We start from the raw sequence: 23947 nt of genomic DNA on the forward strand, positions 1-23947 counted from the left end.
AGATGTAACTGCTTTTATTTTTTGTATAGATGAAAAACATAGACTCTTGAGCCAGGTCGTACGACCACAAGATTCTCGTTCTCTCAGCCCATCCCACCTCCCAGAAGACAGGCAGGGTAGATGGAAAGAGGACGATCGTAAATCAGAAAGGAGGGAGAGTTCAAGGCGCTATGAGGAGCAAGAACTCAGAGAGAAGGTTTCTTCTGGCGATAGGCAGAGGGAGCCAGCAGAGATCGTGGACAGCTCAAGAGCTCGTGCACAAGACCTCAGTAGCCACCGCCAGCCTGAAGACCGCGACCGCGATGGATCTGATCGAGCCCACGACGAAAAGAAAAAAGCAAAAGCTCCAAAGAAACCTATTAAGAAGAAAAAGGAGGATGATGCCGGACTAGAGAGGAGCAACCTTGAGACATCTGAAGATGCACAAGTATTTTCACCCAAAAAAGGACAGAAGAAGAAAAACGTTGAGAAAAAGCGTAAAAGATCTAAAGGTGATTCTGATGTCTCTGATGAAGAGGCAGCCCCACAGAACAAGAAGAAGAGAGGCCCGCGCACGCCCCCTCTGGCCATCAAGGAGGAACTGCTTGAGATTTCCACCGACAAGGATGGCCTGCTCGAGGACTCGCTGAAGAAAGAAGATACAGCCTTTAGTGACTGGTCGGATGAGGATGTGCCTGACCGTGCAGAGGGCATGGAACCTGAGCACACTGCAGCCACTGCTACTCCTGGCAGCACCCCTTCCCCACTCTCGTCTCTTCTCCCTCCCCCACCTCCCGTGGCTGCTGCCAGTACTGCAGCCTCTGCTCTTGCCTCCTCGGCTGTTGTTGCTACCTCCTCTGCCGTTATTTCCAGCTCTGCCTCCACCTCCAGTGCCAATGCCAGTGAAGACTCACATAGAAAGTGCCATAGGACACGAGTGGAGAAAGTGGAAGCATCTCATGTGACCCTAGAAGATACACCACATCGCAAGCTGGTGGATCAGAAGAGGAGCAGCAGCCTTGGGAGCAACCGAAGTCACCGTAGCCACACCTCTGGTCGCCTGCGCTCCCCATCTAATGATTCTGCCCATCGAAGTGGGGATGACCAGGGCAGTCGGAAAAGAGTGCTGCACAGTGGCTCCAGAGACAGAGAAAAAACAAAAAGCCTGGAAATCCCGGGAGAAAGAAAATCTAGGATTGATCAGTTAAAGCGTGGAGAACCCAGCCGAAGTACTTCTTCAGGTAATAAAGTTGAATTATGATCCAGTTAGTGTCTTCTGTGGTAGTGTATTGTATACAATTATAACTCTTAAGGCAGTACCAAACTGGTTTTTCTACATGCTGCCTGAAGTTGCATGCAAGTTCAAAACAAAACAAAAGCTTAACCATTTCATTAAAATCATGTCTGTTGCTGCTTTATACTAACACCGTGAAGAAGCCTGTGCAGTGGAGTGTTACCCCACCAGGATCACAGTGGCATGCTTTACTGATCGAGCTCATGTATTTTAGCTCTTTCTCTCTCCTGCAGCCAGAGCTACCCTTTGACCATAGAAAATAAGAGAGGGAAGAGATCAAAGACTAGAGTAATTAGCTGTATTAGTGCCTGGTCTTCTTTGTTCATGTTTTGATGCTTTGGTCTATAGTGAAAATAGACAAGGATGCTCATGGAACTTAATTGGCACTTTATTGAGAGTTTGGATGTATAGGATTACAGAATCTAGAAATACAGAGTATATAAACAGAACATTAAAAAATAAAATAGAGAAGTTATAAAGTATAAAGGACTGTAAAACAAAGTGTTCTGTTTGTTTCTTTATTAACTTTCATATGCACACTCACTTTAGATCGCCAGGATTCCAGAAGCCACAGCTCAAGAAGAAGCTCCCCTGAGTCAGATCGCCAGGTTCATTCAAGGTCTGGGTCATTTGACAGCCGAGACAGGCTTCAAGAGCGAGATAGGTATGAACATGACCGAGACCGGGAGAGGGACCGGAGAGACCCGAGGCAGAGGGAATGGGACCGGGAAGCTGATAAAGAGTGGCCACGAACCCGAGACCGAGATCGACTGCGGGAACGAGAAAGAGAGCGAGACAAAAGGAGAGATTTGGACAGAGAAAGAGAGAGACTGACCACTGACCCTGTGGACAGGGACAGAGACCGAGATAGAACTTTTGAGACTTCTCAGTCAGAATCTGTTAAGCGCAGTGAAGCCAAAGTGGAGAGCGAGCACGAAAGAGACCTTGACGGCAGTTCCCGGGACTCAGCAACCATGGATAAAGAAAGGATGGATAGAGACCTGGGGTCTGTGCAGGGGTTTGAAGACTTGAGTAAAGCTGAGCGGACAGAGAGTCTGGAAGGTGAGAGCGCCGCTCTTCTCTCTTGGGTTGCCCCATTCCTTTTCCAGTTCCCTGCAGGACCGTGAGTAAACATGAACTGACTGCATTCTACTGCAGTGGAAGTAGATGGATAAGGAAAGCCTGTAAGAGTAAAGGTGTGACCATTTCTAAAAACTGGGATATAATATTTCATCAAAGACCTGAATGAAATGAAGAAGTCATGGTTGAAGTAAAGGGAGGGAACAGAGCATTAAAAGAAACAGTCACTTCTATTGCCACCTAAAAATTAAAGTGATAGCTCACTTGGTGCATTGCCTATAGCTTTTAATAACCATCACATCCTTTTCTTACATGATAAAAAATTATCAGCTGGGCATAATGGCTCACACCTATAGTTCTAACTCCAGGAAAGCTGAGGCTGAGAATCAGATTCAGGGTCAGCCTGGCTTACATAGCAAAACCTGTCTCAACTTGTGACAGAAATTGTAGTGAGCAATTAAATAGCTGTTGGCAGTCCCTGTCTGCTAGAGCAGTTGAAAATGAGCATGCTGTAATACCACCCCCAAAACTATTTGATGGCAGATTGACTGGAGAAGCCTGGTGGTTCTCCCTGTCTTCAGCAGAACACAGGGCCATACTGGCCATGTGGCCCAGGCAGAGCCTGTCTTGAGTGCATGGGACCTCAGTCCCCACCCCTTTCCTCTTCACCTGCCATTCCACAGTGCCAGACAAAATGACTCATTTTAGGGAGTAGGGATGATGACTTCAGTAAAAAGAAAAGTTCAGTTTGTTACAGTTCAACTAAATCCAATTTGGTTATGCAGAAAGTCTAAACCTCCTTTAAAACCATGACTTACTCTTTCGTTTAATTTATACTCAAAATTGAGGTGAAATGTATTAGGAAGAAAGCTAAGGTAGAAATGCCTTTGAAGTTAAATGGTTGTGTGTGTGTGTGTGTGTGTGTGTGTGTGTGTGTGTGTGTGTGTGTGTGTGTGTGTGTGTTTTAAACAGGTGTTGAACAATCTAAGCAGATATCCAAGAGATGTAAACAATCACTTTTTAAATCAGTAGGTTTTACTATAGGCAAAATGCTGTCATGCAGCAATTCACAAACAATAAATTGTTATTCTTTATGTCCTCATCCCCAGGCATAGACAAACTGACACAGGCGTTTCCAGTCTCTCACCCGTCTTCATCCTTCCTTTTTCCTTTTACCGTATTGAGTGTATTACTTGAATGTGTTACTTCCTTTCTGGAGCTGCTCTTTGAGCTGTGTCCATTGTGTGTGTGAGCATACCTTCCCAGGTCTTCATCCCCACATCCTCCTTCTTATGCATCATTGCCTTCCTCCTGATACAGTTAATATGACCGTATCAGGACATACCGTGTTACCCATACTCTCTGTGTGTGCGTTCTCCACATAGCATTCCTGGTTGGATAATATACATCCAGGTTAACAGGCTGGCTTCTCTGAGAATTCTCTGGAAATTCTGCCTTCCTGGGACTCACCAGTCTTACAGTCAGAATTTACATCATTGTTCTGACATAACCTTTTCTTTGCAAATCTCTGGGTTATTTTTGTTTTATGTGGGTTTTTTTTGTTTGTTTGTCTTGCTGTATAATAGCGTTGGTCTGTATGGTGATATCGCGGTGTTTAGAAAGGCGGACTATCTCCCAGTTGCCTGTTTTCTCTTTTAACTAAAGCTTCTATCAGCTTCTTCACATTACATTTTCATCTCAATGGGTATAAGAAGCATCGGGTCACCAAGTTATAATTCTAATGGAAGTACAGCTTTGGGATGTAACTGAATACAATTGGACTAATCATTATAATAGGTCCATTAGAACTGGAGTCACTGTCTTCTTCCTGAATGTATCATTTCTTTATTGTGACTGTAGATAATATGGTATAAATATTTAGAAGTGAATCATTTGCTGTATCGTGTAAATATTTTCTTATTAGTAAGAGCTTACAGCCAAAGAAGACATATCCTCATTGTATACAAGCCCACTGTGGTGGCAGGCAGTGATTTCACAAGCCAGCAATGCAGTGTTATTACTGAGAATAATAGAGTAGTTGGGGATTTTCCTCTGGAAAGTAGAAAAACTATTAGAATGATGAGAAATACTTCATAGCCTCATACTTTTTATGCTTCAGATGCATACCCATGAGCCTGTGGTTACAGATCTATAAAATATGTAGTTTAGAAATAATTAAACTTATTTATACTTTGGGAACTAGGTTTACAACTAACTCAGGAAATAAAAGCTTAGTCTAGGTCTAGTTGAGGAGAAAAGTCAATAAAATAACAAAATAGAATTTATACTACTGAGCCAACAGATGCACTTACTTCCTAGTGTAGTATTGCAGCATTCTTCCAAAAATTTCATTCAGTAAGGAAGTGAAAACATTGAGACAGAGAAGCAGAACTGAGAGGTAGGGGAAATTAGCAACACTTTCACAGTAGTACCTCACTGTTAGAAAGTTCATATTATGAGCTAAACATCATAGACTAAGATTTGAGCTTAAAAATGCAGTTTGAATTTGGTTTGCAAGTTTTTAAAATGAGTTTGTTTGGGTAAAAAATTACTGTAGCTCTTTGAAGTTAAACTATCCAAAATGTTCAAGTGTTGTTGAAAATTAACACAAAAAGAAGACATGAAATAGGAGAACTAATTGAGGACAGGCTACAGCAGGAAGGGAAATAAGGGTGAAAATTGCAAAAATTTAGTATATGCATGTATGAAACTTTCAGTTAATACAATGTACATACTTAACATTACTTCTGAAATTTTAATTCTGACCTAACAGTGTGTTTGGATATTGCTACTGTATTTTTAATATTAAAAATATAGCTAGTTCAGTTTTATTTTTAAAATTAAAATTATCAAGTTATTATCATATTATCAATTGGCAAAGAAATGAGGTTTTCTGGTTTAAAAAAAATACTTTCTCGCGTCCTTTATTGTGCCCACTAGTCACCGCCTTTCAGTTTCACTATTGCTCCCTTTTATTACTTACCTTTTTGACATGAACTGGGTTTGTCTGTTTAGCAGGAGATGACGAGTCCAAGTTAGATGATGCACATTCGTTAGGCTCTGGTGCTGGGGAAGGATATGAACCCATCAGTGATGATGAACTAGATGAAATTCTTGCCGGGGATGCAGAAAAGAGAGAGGACCAGCAGGAAGAGGAGAAGATGCCAGGTAATGCATTGCAGAGCTCACAGAGGAACCGGAGTATGGGGGGGTGTGCCCTTTGTTCTCCTCCATAGTAAGGGCACTTAGGCTCTTGCCTCTAGGTCTTAATTAAGGGAAGCCCATTAGAAAGAATATTATAATACAAGCATCTATATTCTTTAATTGAAAGAGTCCTAGGTCCTAGGGAAAAGCAGAATTGTAAGATTTCTTTTCTAGAGTTTAAGATTTCTTATTAACTCACCCAGAACCTCTCCAAATCCCAGCTGCTTGCCAATGTCTGACATGGTGGGTATGTGGTACAGGACTTCATAATTGTGGTGGCCTGAGCCAACTTTTTAAACACCTTTCAAAAAGAGAGATAGTTGAGGTTTGTTTGAACACAGTTGATGAAGTTCCTTTTCTGCGTGTGTCCATTCCGTGTCCTTCCTGTGGTCTGTGCTCTGCCCGGCCCACTGGAGGAAGAAGTGTGAAGCAGCACCTTGACACTCAAGGAGCCATCTGCCTCCGTCAGGGCCTCAGCATGCAACTTTTTAATTTATTTGATTCTTTTTTTCTTTTTTTAGTTTTTGAGACAGAATCTCATGTAGCACAGCTGACTTCAAACGCCCTGTGCAGCTGAGGGTGATCTTGAACTTCTGATTCTCCTGCCTGTACCTCCCAAGCCCTGGGGCATTGGCTGCCACATGTGTGTGTTTTATTTTGTTGTTGTTTTAGCACAGGGAGTTATTTTGATTGGCCTGGGTATATTAAATGTACTTACTTCATTTGTCCTTCTATTTCCTAACTTAGAGATGCAGCTCGTCCCCTCATTTTCCTGAGATTATTTGCTGTGTGATAATAGTCACTGTATTGCTCTTTTATGTTCATTTATTTATTCTCTGGGGATGTGTGGCGCATGCCGCAGGACAGGTGTGGAGCGCAGAAGGACAGCTCCTGGGACTCGGTCAGTTCTCCTTCCACCATGTGGGGTCCAGGAATCAGACCGAGGTTGACAGCTTTGACTTGAGGCACGTTTACATGCTGAGCCATCTGTCCAGCCTCAGACTGCAGTTTCCCGGTGTAAAATAAAGTCCTCTCTGTAATTCTTTACCTTGTTTACAGATCCTTTAGATGTGATAGACGTGGATTGGTCTGGACTTATGCCAAAGCATCCCAAAGAACCGAGAGAGCCGGGGGCTGCGCTCTTACAGTTCACACCTGGAGCTGCTCTGCTGCGAGTTGGGATCTCTAAGAAGTTGGCAGGTTCTGAGCTATTTACTAAAGTTAAGGAAACATGTCAACGACTTCTAGAAAAACCAAAAGGTAACTTGGCTTTGCTTTAGCTGTGTAACATGCCATAACTATTAGTGTGCTCCTGGGAGCATTCCATTGGTTTTCTTGTAGAACCTGAGCTCTAGGAACTGTTTTAGGAGTTATATTATTTCTTAAATTCAAGAAAGGCTTAATTCTGGCAGGGGGGAAAAAAACCTTGGAAAAGAAAATGAACTTTCTGTATCAAAAATATTCTGAGGGCTAAGGTTTAGCTCTCTGCAGAGCATAAGCACAGGGCACGGGGCTTAGGTCCAGCACCGTAGAAAAGAGAAAACACTTTCTAACAGGTAAGTTCATGTGTCAGAATGCACAGGGTTTGTTCAGGGCTAAACAAAACAGTTCCATGTTTTTCCCTAAGCCGTGTTTGGGTGACTTGACAACCCTTTCCCCCGGTGGCAAGCAGGTGCTCCCAAATGTGAATGTCTAGGCTGAGAATGGTTTAATGTGTTGGGGAGGGTCCTAATCGATTCCAGAGAATACCCTTCTTCTCACCTAATCGCCCTCTGTTGGTGTCAGCTGTAGTTGGAACAGTTACATCACCACTGTCTCTTGTCTGCAGTAAGAAGCAGACTGGTTACTGCAGAACGACAGAGCAGTGCCTGGACTGGAGGCGCATTAGTATTTAGTCAGAAAATATTTTATCTGAATTAATTTTCACCTTATAACTGTCAGCAAATCTGAACCTTTTAATTTATGGATTCTGGTTTTTTTGTGTTTTTTTTTTTTTTGGTTTGTTCTGTTGTTCTATAGCTTACTAACAATTCTGTCAGTGAGATTGGGAGAAAACTGTTTTTAAAGTTTTATGAGCCATGTCCTTTTGCCTGTTCCCATAATCAGTAAAGTTCTCAACTTTAATACTACTAATAAATTGTAACTATGAACATTTTTGTGATCTGAAAAGTGACCTAAGGGTTCTTGCCACACTCTTTTTACTTTGGTTAAAGTCTTTGGCCTCAGGGAAAAAAAAAACTCCTTTTAACCCCAGTTGTTTGTTTACTTTATCCCAGCCTAATTTTTTAATCGAAATTTTCTTTTTGCTGTCTTTCTTATTTTCTTGTCAATTTAAGTTTTCTCTTTTTCTTGCATGGTATGATTTAAAACTAATCTATTGTGTCTTAACACATTGTCTGTAACATACTGTCATATAACACATTGTGTTTATGTGACTTAGACATTTGGCTAACCCCTAACTGCCCTTAGCTAAGGTTATAGAGGTCACTGTCTCTGCCGTGACTACATTTATATCTTGCTACAGAAGAGTCCTGAAATGTCAGACTGTACATGATATTTAATGCTAGGCCAGATACTGGATCTGATTTAAATGTTCTCACTTGGCCGTTCTTTCAAGTCTATATAATCAGGGGCCTCATTCCCCCTCTAAAGTCTGCTTTCAATACACCTTAAATTGAAGATAGCATCACACTGTTGCTTTCATGGAAGACTAGCCATGTGACTACATGGAAGACAAAGGTACGTCATGAGGGACCATTGCTGCTCGCCTTGGTGAGCCATTCACCAAGGTCACTAATGTCAGTAAGTCAGAGGTTGCTGGAGTACTCAGTTGAGTCAGTGCTGACACTTGCTCTCACAGGGAGACTTAACACATGCTTGTTTTGCTTGAAAGATGCAGACGGCCTTTTCGAGCATGAACTAGGGGCTCTCAACATGGCTGCCTTACTGCGAAAAGAAGAGCGAGCGAGTCTCCTTAGTGACCTGGGACCGTGCTGTAAAGCATTATGTTTCAGACGGGATTCTGCGATCCGGAAGCAGCTTGTGAAGAACGAAAAGGTACCGACCGCGCAGTGGGTGGTAGGAATAGTGTATTTTCCATCTTAACGGCTTTTGTGAATTTGCTTTCCTACTCTGCCAGATACTTAAGGGAAGAATCCACATTTCGTCCTCAGCAGTGTTGATGGTGGCTGTTGTGAGTGATAGTTGTCCCTCTAGACTCCATGCATGAGCGTTTATTCATGTGTGCGATGTTCTACATGCTTCTTGGAATAAGCAGACACATCAGAGTGTATGCAAGCGTTTGCTGGAGACAAAGGTGACTTGAGAAATGAGAGTTACTCGAGATTTGAGAAGGAGCTGATAGAGACTGAAAGAGCCTTGGGCTTTTTTTTTTTGTTTGTTTTTTTCAAGTTTGTGAAAGGGGTCACAACCCACAGATTGAAAACTCTGGTTTAGATCCTTTTAAAAATGAAATTTCTATTCCTGGACAGTCAGACTTGAAAACATGCTAAATAGCTTTTTAAAAAATCAAATAACAACAAAACAAACCCTGATTCTGCACAGTGTTTCCAGAAGCAGGAGCTTAGGTCACAGCTCCAGCATTGCATGCACATGCTGCTCATCCTCTCTCATGAAGATGGCCATAGATCTCAAAAGTGCTGGGAAACCAAGGCCAGCAATATGGGGAGTGGATCCTGTTCCACAATCCAGTATTGGTTACCTTGGGAATGAAAGACGAGGCAGTGTTTTAAAGTCATTCAGTGTGATCTACATATCAGACAAAAAAGAAAAACCACATGATTATATCAAGTGATAGTTAAGATTATTGTTCTCCCCAAGACTGGTCTGCAGAGTTAACAAAATTTTAATAAAAATTCAAGATCTCTTTGTAGAGGCGAACAAGCTGATTCTTGAATTTATGTGGAGTCTGTTCATATCACTTGTACACAAAATAAAACCACTAAAAATAAATGGGAGAATTTACATACTCATTTCAAAACTTACTATGACGCATGTATTTAAAATAATGTGGTGTTGGTAAAAAAATATAATTTCAATTAAATGGAAGCGAGCAAATTCTAGTAGATGGACGCATATGTTACCAGTTAAGAAGGACAGGGGAAAATAGTTTTGATTTTTAAAGTATTTGTATTATGAACTAATCATTCATCATAAATTAAGAGACTGATAGGAAAATGAAAAGAAAAATAGTTAGGAGATAGTACTTACAGTATACACTCTTAAATGTCCCAAATATATGAAGATAGCCTCAAGAATTAATGCAATAAGAGCACAACTCAGTTTTTCAAAATGGTGAAATATTTAAACAGATATTATGCCAGTGTGGTTAGCATTAAGCACATGAATAGATGTTTGTCAACACTAGCTATTAGGGAATGAAAATTAAGACTGCAGTGAAATCCTATTAAAAACCTATATCAGCTGCCAAAAAGAGCTAACCTGTTAAAACATGACCACACTCCCTCCAAAATGAAACCACCTCCAGTGTTCATCGGCCAGTAGGTGAGCTGTAACAACCCATACAGTAGAGAGTCACTGTCCACAAAACATAACCAGGCTGTTGGCACCTTGAGCAACATGCACAAATCTCAAAGGCGTTATGCTGAAGAGAGGAGCTAACATCTAAGTTAGGCCTGGCCTGTGTTTCTGTGACATCTGGGAAAGATAGAACAGTGGAAGCCATCAGTGATTGTCAGCTAGGATTGAGAAGGTGATGTGAGTGCTTCAATAAGCAAAGACCCCGTCTACCCTGATTGCTGCCCTGTCTGCATGAGTCTGTAGCAAACCTCATAGAAACACACACAGAAAGTTACTGTTGCTCCGCCATAGCTTAGGAAAGAAATACTTTTTTTTTTTTTTTTTTTTTTTAGTTTTTCGAGACAGGGTTTCTCTGTGGCTTTGGAGCCTGTCCTGGAACTAGCTCTGTAGACCAGGCTGGTCTCGAACTCACAGAGATCCACCTGCCTCTGCCTCCCGAGTGCTGGGATTAAAGGCGTGCGCCACCATCGCCCGGATAGAAATACTTTTTAAAGAATGCAAATTGGTACAGAAACCTCCCAGTCATTTGTATTTGGGATGCAGGAAAATAAGAGCAATAGCATGGTGCTTGTGCCCATATCATTCCATGTAGTTAGGGATGGGGACGAACTGACCTGATTGTCCCATCCAGGGTAGCTTTAGGCACAGGTTTCTGTATGAGGCACAGTGACGACTGACCATCTTCTAGGAAAGAGTTCCGTGTACGGCCCAAGTGCTGAGACCAATAAGGAATGAAGGGTATTGGCTTGTGGAGGAAGAGTCATGGTTCTTTCAGAACTCTCACCTTGCCAGGCAAAAGCAAGATTGAATACAAGTGTTGCTCACTAGGGCTCAGGAGGGGAGACTCAGCGCACACTGCCTCTGCTCCACTCCAGTGTTTGTTTTCTCGTTAGAAATGGTGGAGGAAATGTAATTAATTGCTTGCTGGGAACAGTGAGGAGCCCCGCCTTAGTAAGACCTAGACAGGGTTGGTTACCCTCTGGAGCTTGCTTGCTTGGTACTGAACAGAGTCCTAATTTTGCTTTAACATGGGCCGAGTTCAGAGTCAATCAATGCTCAGCTAATGCTGGGGTTGGGGTGGAGCTACCCTGTGTGTCTTTCCCACTGTGGCCAGCAGTGTACAGTGTGTTGCTTTGTTGTTTCCAAATAGGGAACTGTGAAGCAGGCGTACACAAACACTCCGCTGGTAGACAACGAGCTGCTTCGGCTGAGTCTTCGGTTATTTAAGAGGAAGACCACTTGTCAAACTCCTGGACAAGACAAGATGGAAGACAGTAAATTAGCACCGTCCAGTGTCCAGCAGGAGCTGTGCGTGTCCTAGACAAAACTTTGGGCAGCCCCTTAGCTCTGTCTGCAGCAGTGCAGAATCTTTCCCTTGCTGTCACAGAGACAGAAGTCTATCAGCTGCACCAGGAGTGAAGAACTGATCTCCAGAGACAGCAGTTCTGGTTCATTTAAGATTTTACATTAATTTTTATACAGTACTTGACATTCAGCCGAAATAATGTGAAAGCATCTAGATTTAGTAGTTTCCTCTGTGTCTTCATTAAAATTGAAGATTTGAGGATGCCAGGTCATCCCTCTCTCAGCCTGTGAATACTCCCTGTGACATCAGTGCACTGATTTCATTCTCATCATCATACAGACACTGACCGAAAGGCATGCGCTGCAGTGCCATGTACAGCACCGGGGAGGGCAGGTCTGGGGGTGTGCCTGTAGGCAGGCTCCCCCAAAGGAAGCCCAAGTGCGGTTTTTCATTTTTTCTTTCGAAAATTCTAAAGAAAAAAAAAATTGACTCACTGAGACTTTTTACACATGTACATAGTTACATTATATATTGGAAGTCTTTGGACTCTTGAGTGGGATTTATTGTTCCTTGTCAGAGACTGTCTTGTTTTATTTTTAATAAATGTCTGTTTCCTTGTTGTAGATTTCCCTTGTTTTTATTAATCAGACTCCAGACACCTAGAAGCATGTATCGTCAGCATTATGGGTCCATTCTTATGGGTCCATACTCTGTGCTCAGCATTGTGCAGCTGTGTATTCGTGAGCATGTTGGAGGGTGTGCTTCCATCCAGCTCTCATCTGAGGGTGAAGATCTGACCACCACCTCGCAATGCTGAGCTGCCTCCAAAATTTACTTTTTTAAATTCTAGACTACTTTGTTCTCTGTACATCTTTAACTCATGAAGTAGACTCTTGGGAGAGCTTGGAATGAACTGCAGGCTAAAGAATTTGAGCAGACAGTGATCGTGAGGTGATAGTGGAAGAAATGTTGTGATTTGCTCGTGTCGTTTCATGGGTTTTCGTTAAAATCACGAGCCTGTGTTGACTGTCTCTGCTTTCCTGTTCTCTTCTCTGAAGATTGCATAATGACATTGGGGCAGCGTGTCTGTTAATCCAGGAGTAATGTGCTGCCAAGTGAGAAGTCACTCTGCTCACTTGGAAGAGCTCTTTGCTAAAGCTGAAGCCCAAATAAGAGTCAGCCTCAAACAGAAGACGTTGCGAGCCTGTATTTCCTAGGCTTCTGCATTTTATACACACAGTCATCCTTAAATCTCCTTCATGTCCTGGCCCCAGGTTACACTCGGAACAAATTAAGCAGGGACAGGAACCTGTGAGTCTAGCCATGGGGCAGATGGGAGGTTTACACAGCAAAGAGATTTCCAGAATTAAGTACACAAGTGTTGTCCTTTTGAATAATTGTTACCTAGGGCCATCTTGCCCACCTGGCAGAATTATGATTTTCTCAGGAAGAGAACTGGACAGGCCAGGACTTACCATTCATTGTGACCCCACACTGCCTTTTTGGACTCCTGTTAGAAGCATGTTCTTCGGGGAAGGGCCTGATGGCTGGACCATCCTGATGAACCAACATTTGTATCCTAACATCCTAAATTTTGCTTGTCTTTAACAGGCGGACTAGCGTACTGCTTATTTTGAGGTATTTTGGAGGCAGCTCTCCCTTAGCTAAGTTCTACTTTGTGTGACTTCATGTCTCCTGAGCAGATGTACTTCATAATACCAATTCTATTACTTTTCAGTTTCTTCTACATCCATCTCAAGAAACATTTGTCATGTAGAATATCTACCAATCACAAGAAGTAATCCTATTTTCAAGGAGCTTTGAAAACGTTTCTAAGAAAAATCACCAGAAAAGCAAGGGGAAAGTAAGCATATTTCCTGGTGCCCTCTTTCTAAATGCTCTAAATTAAAAAAAGAAAGCAAACAAAATCAGAAAGTTATGAGCTCAGTGAGTGAGCACCAGCAGGAAGCCACATCCTGATTGCAGTGTGTAACTTTGTCCTCTAAGCATCAAGATTTAAAGTTAAAAGGAAAGAAGCATTTCAAGTCCTAGAACTAAGCTACCAGGATTGTAGAACGTGACAAAAATTATAGCTCCCTCATTTGTTCACTAATGCTGAGAATATCTGAAGTTATTTATGTTAGGTGTGATGGGGCATGCCTTTAAGCCCACTGCTTAGAAGGTAGAGGCAGATGGGTGGGTTTTTGTGAGGTCAAGGCTAGCCTGGTCTACCTAGCAAGTTTCAGGACAGCCAAGGTTACAAAGACACCCCCCCCCTCTCTTTAACACACATGAGTGTGCATGCACACACAGAGAAAGAGAAATTATATGCGCACACACACAAAACGAGAGAAATTATATGGCTAAATCTGCCTGTCTTAGGCTGCAGAGGAAAGCTTTAGAACAATCCACTTTTCATGAGATAACCATCTCCATAACTTCACTTTCCCAGATAGAGAACACCATTCAGTCTTGTTTCCAAACTTGTATTTCGCAGAAAAAAATGCTGCCTGAGCATTGCTGGGTCTCTTATAAAAGCTCTGGACCTAAAGTCCTGAAAAACATGTAAGTATGGGCTGCTGTACCTACAGCTCTCACAGGCTTATTCATTTGCTGCCGTGGTACCTCCCATCTAGCTGCTAGTTAGAAAGGACAGAAGTGTATCTCCAGTGCAAGGTACACGAGAGCTGTGTGGTCAAATACTGAACCCACTACGTGGGACACCTGTCCTCACTGTTGAGGAGAGGGTGACATTAGCTGGCACAGCTTTTTATTTAACAAAATTTTGTAAGTATGCCTAAGTAACGTGCTAAAAGGCCTGGCCACTGAACACAGAAGACCCCCATCCTGACAGTGGCCACAGAAGACCCCCATCCTGACACTGGCCACAGAAGGTCTTCATCCTGGCACTGAGCTCAGATGTTTCCCTCCTACCTCACAGCCACATTAGGAATTTTTTTAATTTTTATTTATTTATTTATTTACTTATTGGTTTTTTTCCTAGACAGGGTTTCTCTGTAGCTCTGGAGCCTGCCCTAGAACTAGCTCTTGTAGACCAGGCAGGCTTCAAACTCACAGAGAGCAGCCTGCCTCTGCCTCTTGAGTGCTGGGATTAAAAGCACGCACCTCCACCGCCCGGCTCTCATTAGGAATTTTTGACTTGTCTTTACCTGTGGAGCATTAAGTCTGCAGAACATCCCTCTTTGTTCCTCGCTGTCCAGTCGAGTGAAGCAGCCGGGATACATTGAACACTGGTGACGCTTTAGAACCTCAGGAACGAGCTGCCAGCGGAACCTGTGCTGCTTATTTTAAGGGTTGATGGGGTTGGAGAGATGACTCGGCCGTTAATAAATAGCACTTGCTGTTTTTCCCAGAACCCATGGGGCTCACAGCTACCTGGATCTCCAGCTTCAGGGGATGCACACAGACACATGAAAACATAATAAACCTTCAAAAGGTCTGTGGTGCTAGGAATATAGCCCGTAGGTCAAACACTTGCCTAGTGGCTTGGCATAGATTCCCCAGCTCAGGAGAAAGAAGTCAGTTTCTCCTTTAAAAGTTTAGGCAATTAGTTTCCTTTATTTGCTGGTCTTTCAGCATGTTTCATGTGAGTATTTGGTGTAGTAATATACTCCATTCTGAAGGTGACGTAGTTTTGTTAAGTGACTTTCTAGGTGAAACTAGACACAATTTCCCAACTGTCAAGTTACTTCATCAGGTTAAGATTCTCTGTTGGATTGTCTTGGTGTGCACTTTTGTGGATTTGTTGGTTTGAGTGGCTTAGGGACAGTGGGAAGTGAGCAGACTTCTAAGTCATAGTGCTCATGCAATGACGGAGCAGGGAAATGAAAGAACAGAGACTGGGTATGGTGGGTGTTGCCTTAGGTTGTTGGGCAAGGTCTTGTGAATGGAATAAGATGAGACCTAAAAACTGCAGGACCAGCAGGGCAAAGACGGGAAGGAGCAGTTGGGCTGAGGGACTAGAGAGACTGGGGTGTGTCGGACTATAACAGCTTCCTTAGGTGTACGACTGAGATACTAACTGTTATTACTCAGCACCAGGATGGGGAGTGATACTTAGTATATTTGGAACAGTGCTGTTCTGGAATTTTCTATCATGTGGTATGTGTGCTGCCTGATGCAGTAGCCTCATGTGAAGGTGATCAACACTTGAATCGTAACCTGCCACGGGAATTTTTGCCTTCTTGTTTGACAGAAAATAGTTAACAGATAGCAGGCGCTGTGCTGCTATCTGGAACAGAATGTGGAGTTTTCTCCAAAGTCCTTGCTGTAACCTTATTACTGGTTTGGTGATTGTCCATTACGGCAAGTGATACTGCGAATTTACTGCAGCAGGGCTTTTAGAATAAGTGGTACTAAATTTAGATCCAGTGTTACTGAAATAGGACAAAGCCCCACTGTACAGATAACTGGTCTTACCGTGTGCAGACTGTGAAGCTAGGAAGCACGGCGTGGGATAATGGAGTGATAAGAGAGACCCGGGCAGGTTCTAAAAGACAAGCAGAAGAGAGATAGGAACATGGCCAGGTAGGATCAATCTATAGTTTGGGCAGCTGGGCATGGCGGTGCCCGCCTTCACTCCCAGCTCTCAGGAAGCAGATTAATTTCTATGAGTTCTGGACCAGCCTGGTTTACACAGCAAGTTCCCAGACAGCGAAGCATCCTTCAGTTTATCCAGGATGCCTTCTTGGCACTGACAGGCAGTTGGTAAGAGCTACACCTTACTTCTGAGGGCTAAAGTGTGATACAGGTCAAGAGAACTGTGTGAAAATGCATGATTCTGACTGTGTTAAAAATGCATTTAGACTAGTTCAAAAATTAGTTAATCAAGATCCCAGCTCTCATTTCCTTTTGTTCTGTTGAGATGAGCTCTCACTTCGCAGCTCAGGCTGGCCTGGAACTCAGTCATCCTTCTGCCTCTTGCCTCTCGAGTACCGGGAGTAAAGGCACGAGCGGTCACAACCTGTGCCTGATGTCATATCCTCTGGACCATCTCGTAGCCACGGGCAGCTACATACCTGAGTACGTCTCGGTCATATCTTCCTGTTTTCAATATTGTCACCAGAATGCTGCAAACTGTGCCTCTGAGCATCACTTAATCTACAAAGAAAGGGACTGTATGTAGCTGTAGCATGTTTTAGGCTCCCAGGACTTTCCCTTCTAGTTTAAAAAAAAAAAATCTGTGGATTCTTTATATTTTCCATGGGACACTGTCCAATGTCACAGTCCTGCCCTGGTCCCAGATAGGCCTTCTCACTGCATTCCCTCCCCATTATGCCCTCATTCTCCTTGCACTGTCTATGTCTTCCTGACTCAGGGTCTGACCGTCTGTGAAATTCAGAGCTTTCCTGTTCGCCCTCAGCATCGTCAGTGTTACACCGTAGCCACGAAGGTGCAGTGACGGCCTCGCAGCGGGCTCTGAATGAATGTCGAGTGCTGCTTCCTCCACCTTGAACACTGCCTCCTGCTCGCAATGCCCCCAAAGCCTCCTTTCCCTGTTTGCACTTCTTCTTCAGCTCCATCAAATGCCAATTCTGCAAAATGGCTGTGTTCATCCTGTTCTGTCTCTCCACATCAGTTTTTCTATTATAGCGCATCTTTAAAAAGACATTATATCCCTGCCACCTGCTATAACGTGTTTCTATATTTAGACAGTAGGTGCTTTATTTTCCAAACTATTGTTAAGATACCAACTTTGCTTGGTTTGGTTTGCTTGTTTTTAGAAACAGGGTCTCCTGTATCCCAGGCTGACCTCAAACTAGAGACGTAGTTAAGGATGGCCTCACACTCCTGCCTCTTTCCCAAGTGTTGAGATTGAAGGTATGTGCCACCATGCTTGGTTGTGTGTGGTGCTGGGGGAATTGAGCCCAGAGCTTCCACAAAATGAGCTATACCCCTGGCCTCAAGATTTCAATTTTCAAAGCACTGTTTTGGTCAATCAACAAGTCATGAATTGAGCAATTCCAGTGGGAGATGACTGCGACCTCCTCCATGAGAGGTGGTTGAGGGAAAGTCTTTCAAGGCAAGCTCAAAAGCACAGCAAAGAAAGCTTTTGCTGGTTAAAGTTGGAGGCGGTGCTTTGTTTGGCCTGCCCCTGCAGCAGCTCAGTTGCGTGGGGGCGGGGGAGGGGGCTACTTGTGAATGAGTGAGCTGAAGTCTTGTTTCCTTTTAGGCTCTGAGTTCCATTTTGGTTTGTGTTGATAAGAACTATGATTAAAGAGAAAGGAAAATGCGATGAGTGGGCTTGTGGGAAGGAGCAGACAACTCATTACCCTTTTGAATTAGCCTCATTAGGAGAAGGGGCTCAGGCCTGTGAGCGGATTGGACCTTCAGATGGGAAAGGAGCAGGGCAATGCGGTACATTAGCTTGCCAGGACTTTAAGAACAGAGGCTTTCCCTGAAGCCTGGAGAGGAGCGGCTTGAAGAGATGGCTTAACTTCAGTAGTGATGGAAGACCTGTCAGGAACAGGATGATGGGAAGGGGCTCTCAACCTGTGGGTCATGCCCCCTCCCCACCAAAGACCATTGGAAAACACGGATATTTACATTATGATTTACAATAGGAGCAAAATTATAGTTAAGAATTTTATGCCTGGGGATCACCACAACATGAGGAACTGTAGGGTTGCATTAGGAAGGTTGAGAACTATTGCTCTAAAAGGGAAAATAACCGGCTTTTCTATCCTTTCAGTGGGTAATGGGAGTTTTACGCCACGTGAGTTGTCTGGGCCAGTTTATGTGACAGAGAACGGAGGAGATACAGGACAGATACTGCTGCCTCATGAAGAATTTCTACTGTCACAAGTCATCAAGAGCCATTTGAAGCAGTAATCAGCTTTGTCAACATCATTGCTGCCGTCAGACAACTGTTTAGAACCTTCCCCATCACAGATAGAGCTTAAGTTTAAGGATGTAGCTTAAGATAAGAAGCCTGTTCTCCACCCCTGGGCAGCTGGTAAAAAGATTATTATTACCTGATTAATCTTCATATTGTGGCTAACAGCAATGCTAACCGGGCTCAACCTTGAATCTGATTGTTCCCCAAAGGACGGATGCAGCCAGGTTTCCTCTTAAACTTACCCACCTGACCAAGGAGCCTTTTCGTTATTTTGAAGTGTAACAGGTTAAGGAGTAATTGTGAAATGGCATGAAGGCATTCCCAGTGCCACATGAGCTGTTACTACAGAGCTCTTCCCAAGCTTTGACTGGCTTCTTTGGAACAGAACCTTACATTGCAACTTCTAAATAGATACTGGCTTTTACCTCCCGTCAGGAGTCCTCAGGTGCAGCGTAAATGAAAACATTCATCTCCGAGAAGCAGACAGTGGCGAGGGAGGAGAGAGAGGGGAAGGGGGCATTCAATTTGTCCTGCATCGGCTTTCATGGGCTTTGTTGAGAGATGATAGATAACCCAGACCTCAGCTGGTCAAGTACTTCATGGATACTGAGAACTAACGTCAGTGCAAACCACTGTTGCCATAGCTCGCTATGGCAGCAACAACAGGAATGCAATTGTTGTCTTCCCACAATGTCAGAACAGTCAGGGCTTCTGACTTTTGCACTGGCTTTTGTAGTGCTGAGGTTCTACAGGGAAAAATATGATGCTTGGAGGTTTTATAGACATAGAGCCAAAGGAAATTATAAGACAAGGCACTAAGTACATTGATGGGAATATCAGGTAGGCAGGTAACACTAAGGCGGGGTCTCAGATGATATTGTTAGCTTTAGGGTGGGTAGAAGACAATGACCGCTTAGCTAATACCTTCCGAAGGTTTTGCCTGATAGTTGAAGGTGTTCTCAGGGAAGGCAGGGTCATTTTTGCCAGTTAGTTTGAAAGACAAGAGACTTTGAAAATGGACTCACTCAAAAGGAGACTCAAGGACAGTTTTGTTAGGGTTTGAGAATAAAATAGCAGCACAGGCAAGGTGGGGACTCCCACGTTGCCAGAAGGAGGGAGATGGAGAAGAGGAGGAAAGTCACGCTCTCTGAGTTTGTGCTCAGGAAAGCAGGCAGGCTTGGCTGCCTATGAACAGCTGCCTTAGGTCAGGGGCCAGTCTACAGGGACCGTGGAAATGCCCAGAGTGTCAGGACAAGCAGATTTAAGATGTTGATCAGTATCCAAAAGGTGAGACAGATGAGGAAAACAAAAAAGTTATCCTTTTCTGGTTGACTGCAGAAAGGGGACATACTTAGTCATGAGGGTCTATAAGCGGCCACATCAAAGGAGGGGCTCCCAGGGCATATAAGTACATGTATCAGTAAGGGGATAATTATTCCTCCCACCTAGTTAGCATGTTTTCATTTGTATCGTGTTTCTTGACATTTCCAAACCAGATGGCGTTTCTCAAGGGTGGTTTCCTGCCTACGTCATTGACAGGTCCATTTTAATTAACTCTTGAAGGGACAATATTATGTTTGTAGTCTTACAATCTTCTGAGCAATTGAGAATGTCATGTTGCTACCCAGGGTAGGGGTATGACTCAGATCTCATTCTTCTCACCAAAAACCATGTAATAGAAAAGACAAAAAAAAAGTGAGTCAGCGTCCAAACACTGAGAAGGAGTCGCCCCCAGAGACCACCTCACACACCACAGCCGATGTAAAAGCATGAGGATTTTATTAATTCTGTCATGACAGGGTCCTCCAGCATTCGGGAAGCCAAGGGACCTCGAATAGCTGGTACAGTCTACTTTTAAAGGGGCCACAGAAGCAAGGTGGGTTGTTCTTTGACTATTTTGATTGGCTTATTCGAAAGGGCTATTACCAATAATTGACTGGAGAGCTGTTGCCAGATCAGGTAAGGTAAGAGGTCATTTTGACCCCGTTTCCCAGGCGACCGAATCAAAACATATGTATATGGGTAATTGTTCAGGAACTGAGTACGTGCGAGTGTAGCTGTTAGGTCCTTGGTTCCCAGGGGAGGAAGGGAAGCACTATGGCTCAGAGGCTGAGAGGATTCAGAATTGTCAAAAATGGCTTCAGAATTGTCTTAAAGTCTTACAAGTCAAAAAATAAAATTAATTAAATGTGAAAAAATAACCTTATTGTGGAGGCCGGAAAATTTGAGCCTGTTTCCACATTGAGGAAAGGTCAGAGACTTGGAACTTCCCTTTAGTCTTTCAAGGGTATTGTGTTTCTACCTCAAGCACAGATCCCGCCTAGATTTAGAACAGAGTTCTGCTCTCTCAAGGTTATTGTCAACAGGTGTGGTAATACCCAGCCCTTGTATTTCAAGTCTAGAGAAGCAGATATGCTTCTACCTCAAACAAAAGTCTCTGATTCCACTAAATTTCAGATCCCTTATAGAGATAACTTTGGATTCCACCCAGGGAGTGGTTTGCCTACAGAATGTTTTGGTCTAGGGTGTGAACACGACTTGTTCTATCCAAGCAATAGAGTGTTTAACTATGGATGTAGCCTGTGACCTTCAATTGGTGTGTTCATTTCCTTGTATCATGATAATGCAGTTTTTTTGTCTTACTCCTCCCTCTGGGGGTCAGGGGTATTTAAAGCAGTTGGAAATTAAATGCAGGTAAATTTCAGTACTCAGTGGAACTCCCTCTGATACTATTATATGTTTCTCCATTTTATTATTTTCATTTGCATCTTTGTATTTTTTTTACTATATTTCTAAATCCCCACGCCTCTACCCTGGCAAGAGGTATTTTTGTCGAGCCTAGTCCTCGACTCTTTACCAAGAGGAAGTGATCTCTTAAGTGGGCCACACCAAAGCCCTGCCCTACTCCATTTTGTTTGGCTCTTTAAATTTTAGGGCTAGTCACTTATGATGTTTTCCCTCCTTTCATATGGTATTTCAAGGAGGGCATTTGTGGGACTTCTTTAAAATGAATGTGTTACCAGGGACATGAGAGGTATGGTCCAAGGCTGATTGGGGGTCAGGAGGAGAAGTGTCCACACTCAATGATTTCTAGGCCTGCTCATGTCTAACTAGCCACCTAATAAAAGTCTGTTAGGTCAGACAGAGAAAGTGGGTGTGGAACTAATGGGCTAAAGGATCTAGATAGTCCTAGGTTCTAAAGGATATAGATAGTCCTAGGTTCTAAAGGATCTAGATAGTCCTAGGTTCTAAAGGATCTAGATAGTCCTAGGTTCTATAATTCAGTTTTCCCATCCAGGTCCTAACCAGTTCCAACTCTACATCACTTCCAAGGTCAGACCAGATGCATTTGGTGTGGGATAGTGTTGCAGGAAGTCCTTCTGTATATGTATTGCTTTTATTGGTTAATGAATAAAGCTGTTTCAGCCAATGGCTTAGTCATTCTCCAAAGAGAAATATAGAAAGAAAGTAGGCAGAGTCAGGGAGACACCATGTAGCTGCCAAAGGAGACGGTCCTGGAACCTTTCCAGTAAGCCACAGCCTTGTGGCAATATACAGATTAATGGAAATGGGTTAATTTGGGATGTAGGAACTAGCTGGAAATATGCCTGGGTCATTGATGGAACAATGTTGTAATGAATACAGTTTCTGTGTGAATTTTTTTTTGAGTCTGGACAGCCAGAAAGCTAATGAGCAGTCTCCTATAACGGGACGGCCTTGGAGGACAGTCCTGACACTTGCCAGCCAGCCTAATAGAATCCTTCGTGCAGGTATTGTTTCTTCTAGAAACTTAAGTTTACATGATTTATACAGTGTGTTCCAGAACTATTTTGCTGTTTCCTTTCCCTTGTGAGTTTTAATGGAACGAATGTGTACAGGTTTCTAATGACTTATCTGGGCTATACATGGCAGAGATGCCAGTGTGCTGCTTGAAGATGAAGAGTGGATTTCCAACTCTTTGATAAACAGTCTCCATTGCCGTGGGCAGGCAGGACAGAGGTTCCTGTCTGACGGAGACTGATCATTGCCAGCCATGAACACCACTTTCCTTTCTTTCAGACTCTCACTCCAAACCCCATTGGTGTGGAGGCTTGATTTCTTTCCTCTTTGTCTTTCTACGTGGGAAAGAAAATGTTTGTTTATGATATGAAGCCAGGGTTGGAGGCATTTCCTTGATCCTGAATATGTTTTAAAAACACAAACTGAAAATCACTTCAATTATGAAAATGTTTTTCCCTGTTGTTGGTGTATAATGTTAAATAAGCCTTTTGGTGTTTTCACTGTGGGAACAGCTTAAATACTGAGACTCTAAATAAACCTGCTGAGTGTAAGTCATAATTGATTTTAAAGACTAACAACGGGCTCCTAAAATACCTCACAGTAGCTGGGAAGCATATGATTAGTTAAAGTGGGACATCCCTAGGTTAGTGAGTGGCTTCCAACTGGTCAAGCTTGACTTCTGTTCCATTATATGGACTGAGTTATCTAAGCTTGTGTGCAAGCCCAAGGGAGCAGCCTCAGCCCCGTAGACTCCCAATTAGTGGTTTTCACAGCCCCCACTGACAACTAAACTAAACATTCATTGATTTAACTTGACTAAATTTCAGACTTCTCCCACAGTCCTAGATCATAACTCACCCGTGAACATGAGCAACTTAGAGCATCCTTTCTGGAACAATCCCTCCTGAGCACTGCCAGACTGCAGGGTAAATTCTCTGATCAACTACCCCATTCCATCGCTTGCTGTCTCAGTCCCTACACTGATCTTTTCCATTCTATAAAAGAAAAACTTTCTTCTAGGTACATACAAATCTAAGGTTCCTACTGCAGTCTCTCTTCTTATTGCAATTCTTTTTTGAGCGACATCTCTCTTTACAACCTGTTTTCAACTGTTTATGGTTTTAAAACCATAAACACAGTTTTTAGTATCTTATTTATTAACCGTCCATGCATATGTTATGGTGAGTGTACCATGGCATGTGTAGGTTATCCTCTTTTTAATTGTCTGCATTTTAAACCATGGCAGTTGCAATTCCCCTGCTACCAGCAGTGACTAGGACACAAAGCCACAGCCTGAAGAAATTCTGCTCCCTCTGGCACCAACTCTTTCAAAACTACTAAGAGAACTAAACTAATTCTCTGTCCTGCTAAAGAATTCAAGATTCAAAGGTTGAGGTAAAATCTTGCTTTCCAGAGAGGCTGAATAGCAAGCAGCTCACCTAGCTTGCCTCCTCATGTCCCCTAAGAAGTCTTCATGCTTTTCCTTGCCCCCTCTTTATAACCCCTTCTCCACCTGGCTCCTCCCTACTACTTCCTGTCAACTAGTTACTGACTCAGCCTCCGGACCACGGGTGAATTTTATTTAATCAAACACATCTTTGCACATCATTAAACAAATATTCCAGAGCATAAACAAAAGTAACACACCTTAAAGCACATTCTACAACATTTCCCCCTTTTTGTCTAAATAGAAAGGTTTTAATTTTAACATAATGAGACTACAAAATAAGAACAATTATCAAGTAAAGATTACATTAATAATGTAATGAGTTCCAGTTCATTTATGTCTGGCAAATTAAAAGATAATACCCCATTATCTATCCTATTATCTAAAGTTTTATGCCTAATTTACTCTATCGTAACTAAGAAAAACTGCAGTCTTCAA

At 42.9% G+C, this 23947-nt stretch overlaps 1 protein-coding gene across 4 annotated transcripts in view; it reads left to right on the plus strand.

Annotated features, from left to right (window-relative positions):
- Positions 1–12046, plus strand: part of Zc3h13 (zinc finger CCCH-type containing 13) — a 61079-nt gene extending 49033 nt beyond the window's left edge. For 3 of the 4 annotated variants that reach the window (XM_075950174.1, XM_075950178.1, XM_075950175.1), the window contains 6 exons: positions 30–1220; positions 1823–2335; positions 5369–5521; positions 6617–6817; positions 8451–8614; positions 11268–12046. In XM_075950174.1, coding sequence (XP_075806289.1) covers positions 30–1220; positions 1823–2335; positions 5369–5521; positions 6617–6817; positions 8451–8614; positions 11268–11438 — 2393 coding nt within the window. In that variant the 3' untranslated portion in view covers positions 11439–12046. The remainder of the gene's footprint in view (positions 1–29; positions 1221–1822; positions 2336–5368; positions 5522–6616; positions 6818–8450; positions 8615–11267) is intronic. The other variant, XM_075950177.1, reaches the window with a different exon arrangement.
- The last annotated feature ends 11901 nt before the right edge of the window (positions 12047–23947 follow it).

Source organism: Microtus pennsylvanicus, chromosome 15 (genome assembly GCF_037038515.1).
Source record: "Microtus pennsylvanicus isolate mMicPen1 chromosome 15, mMicPen1.hap1, whole genome shotgun sequence".
In the NCBI taxonomy this organism is placed as follows: domain Eukaryota; kingdom Metazoa; phylum Chordata; class Mammalia; order Rodentia; family Cricetidae; genus Microtus; species Microtus pennsylvanicus.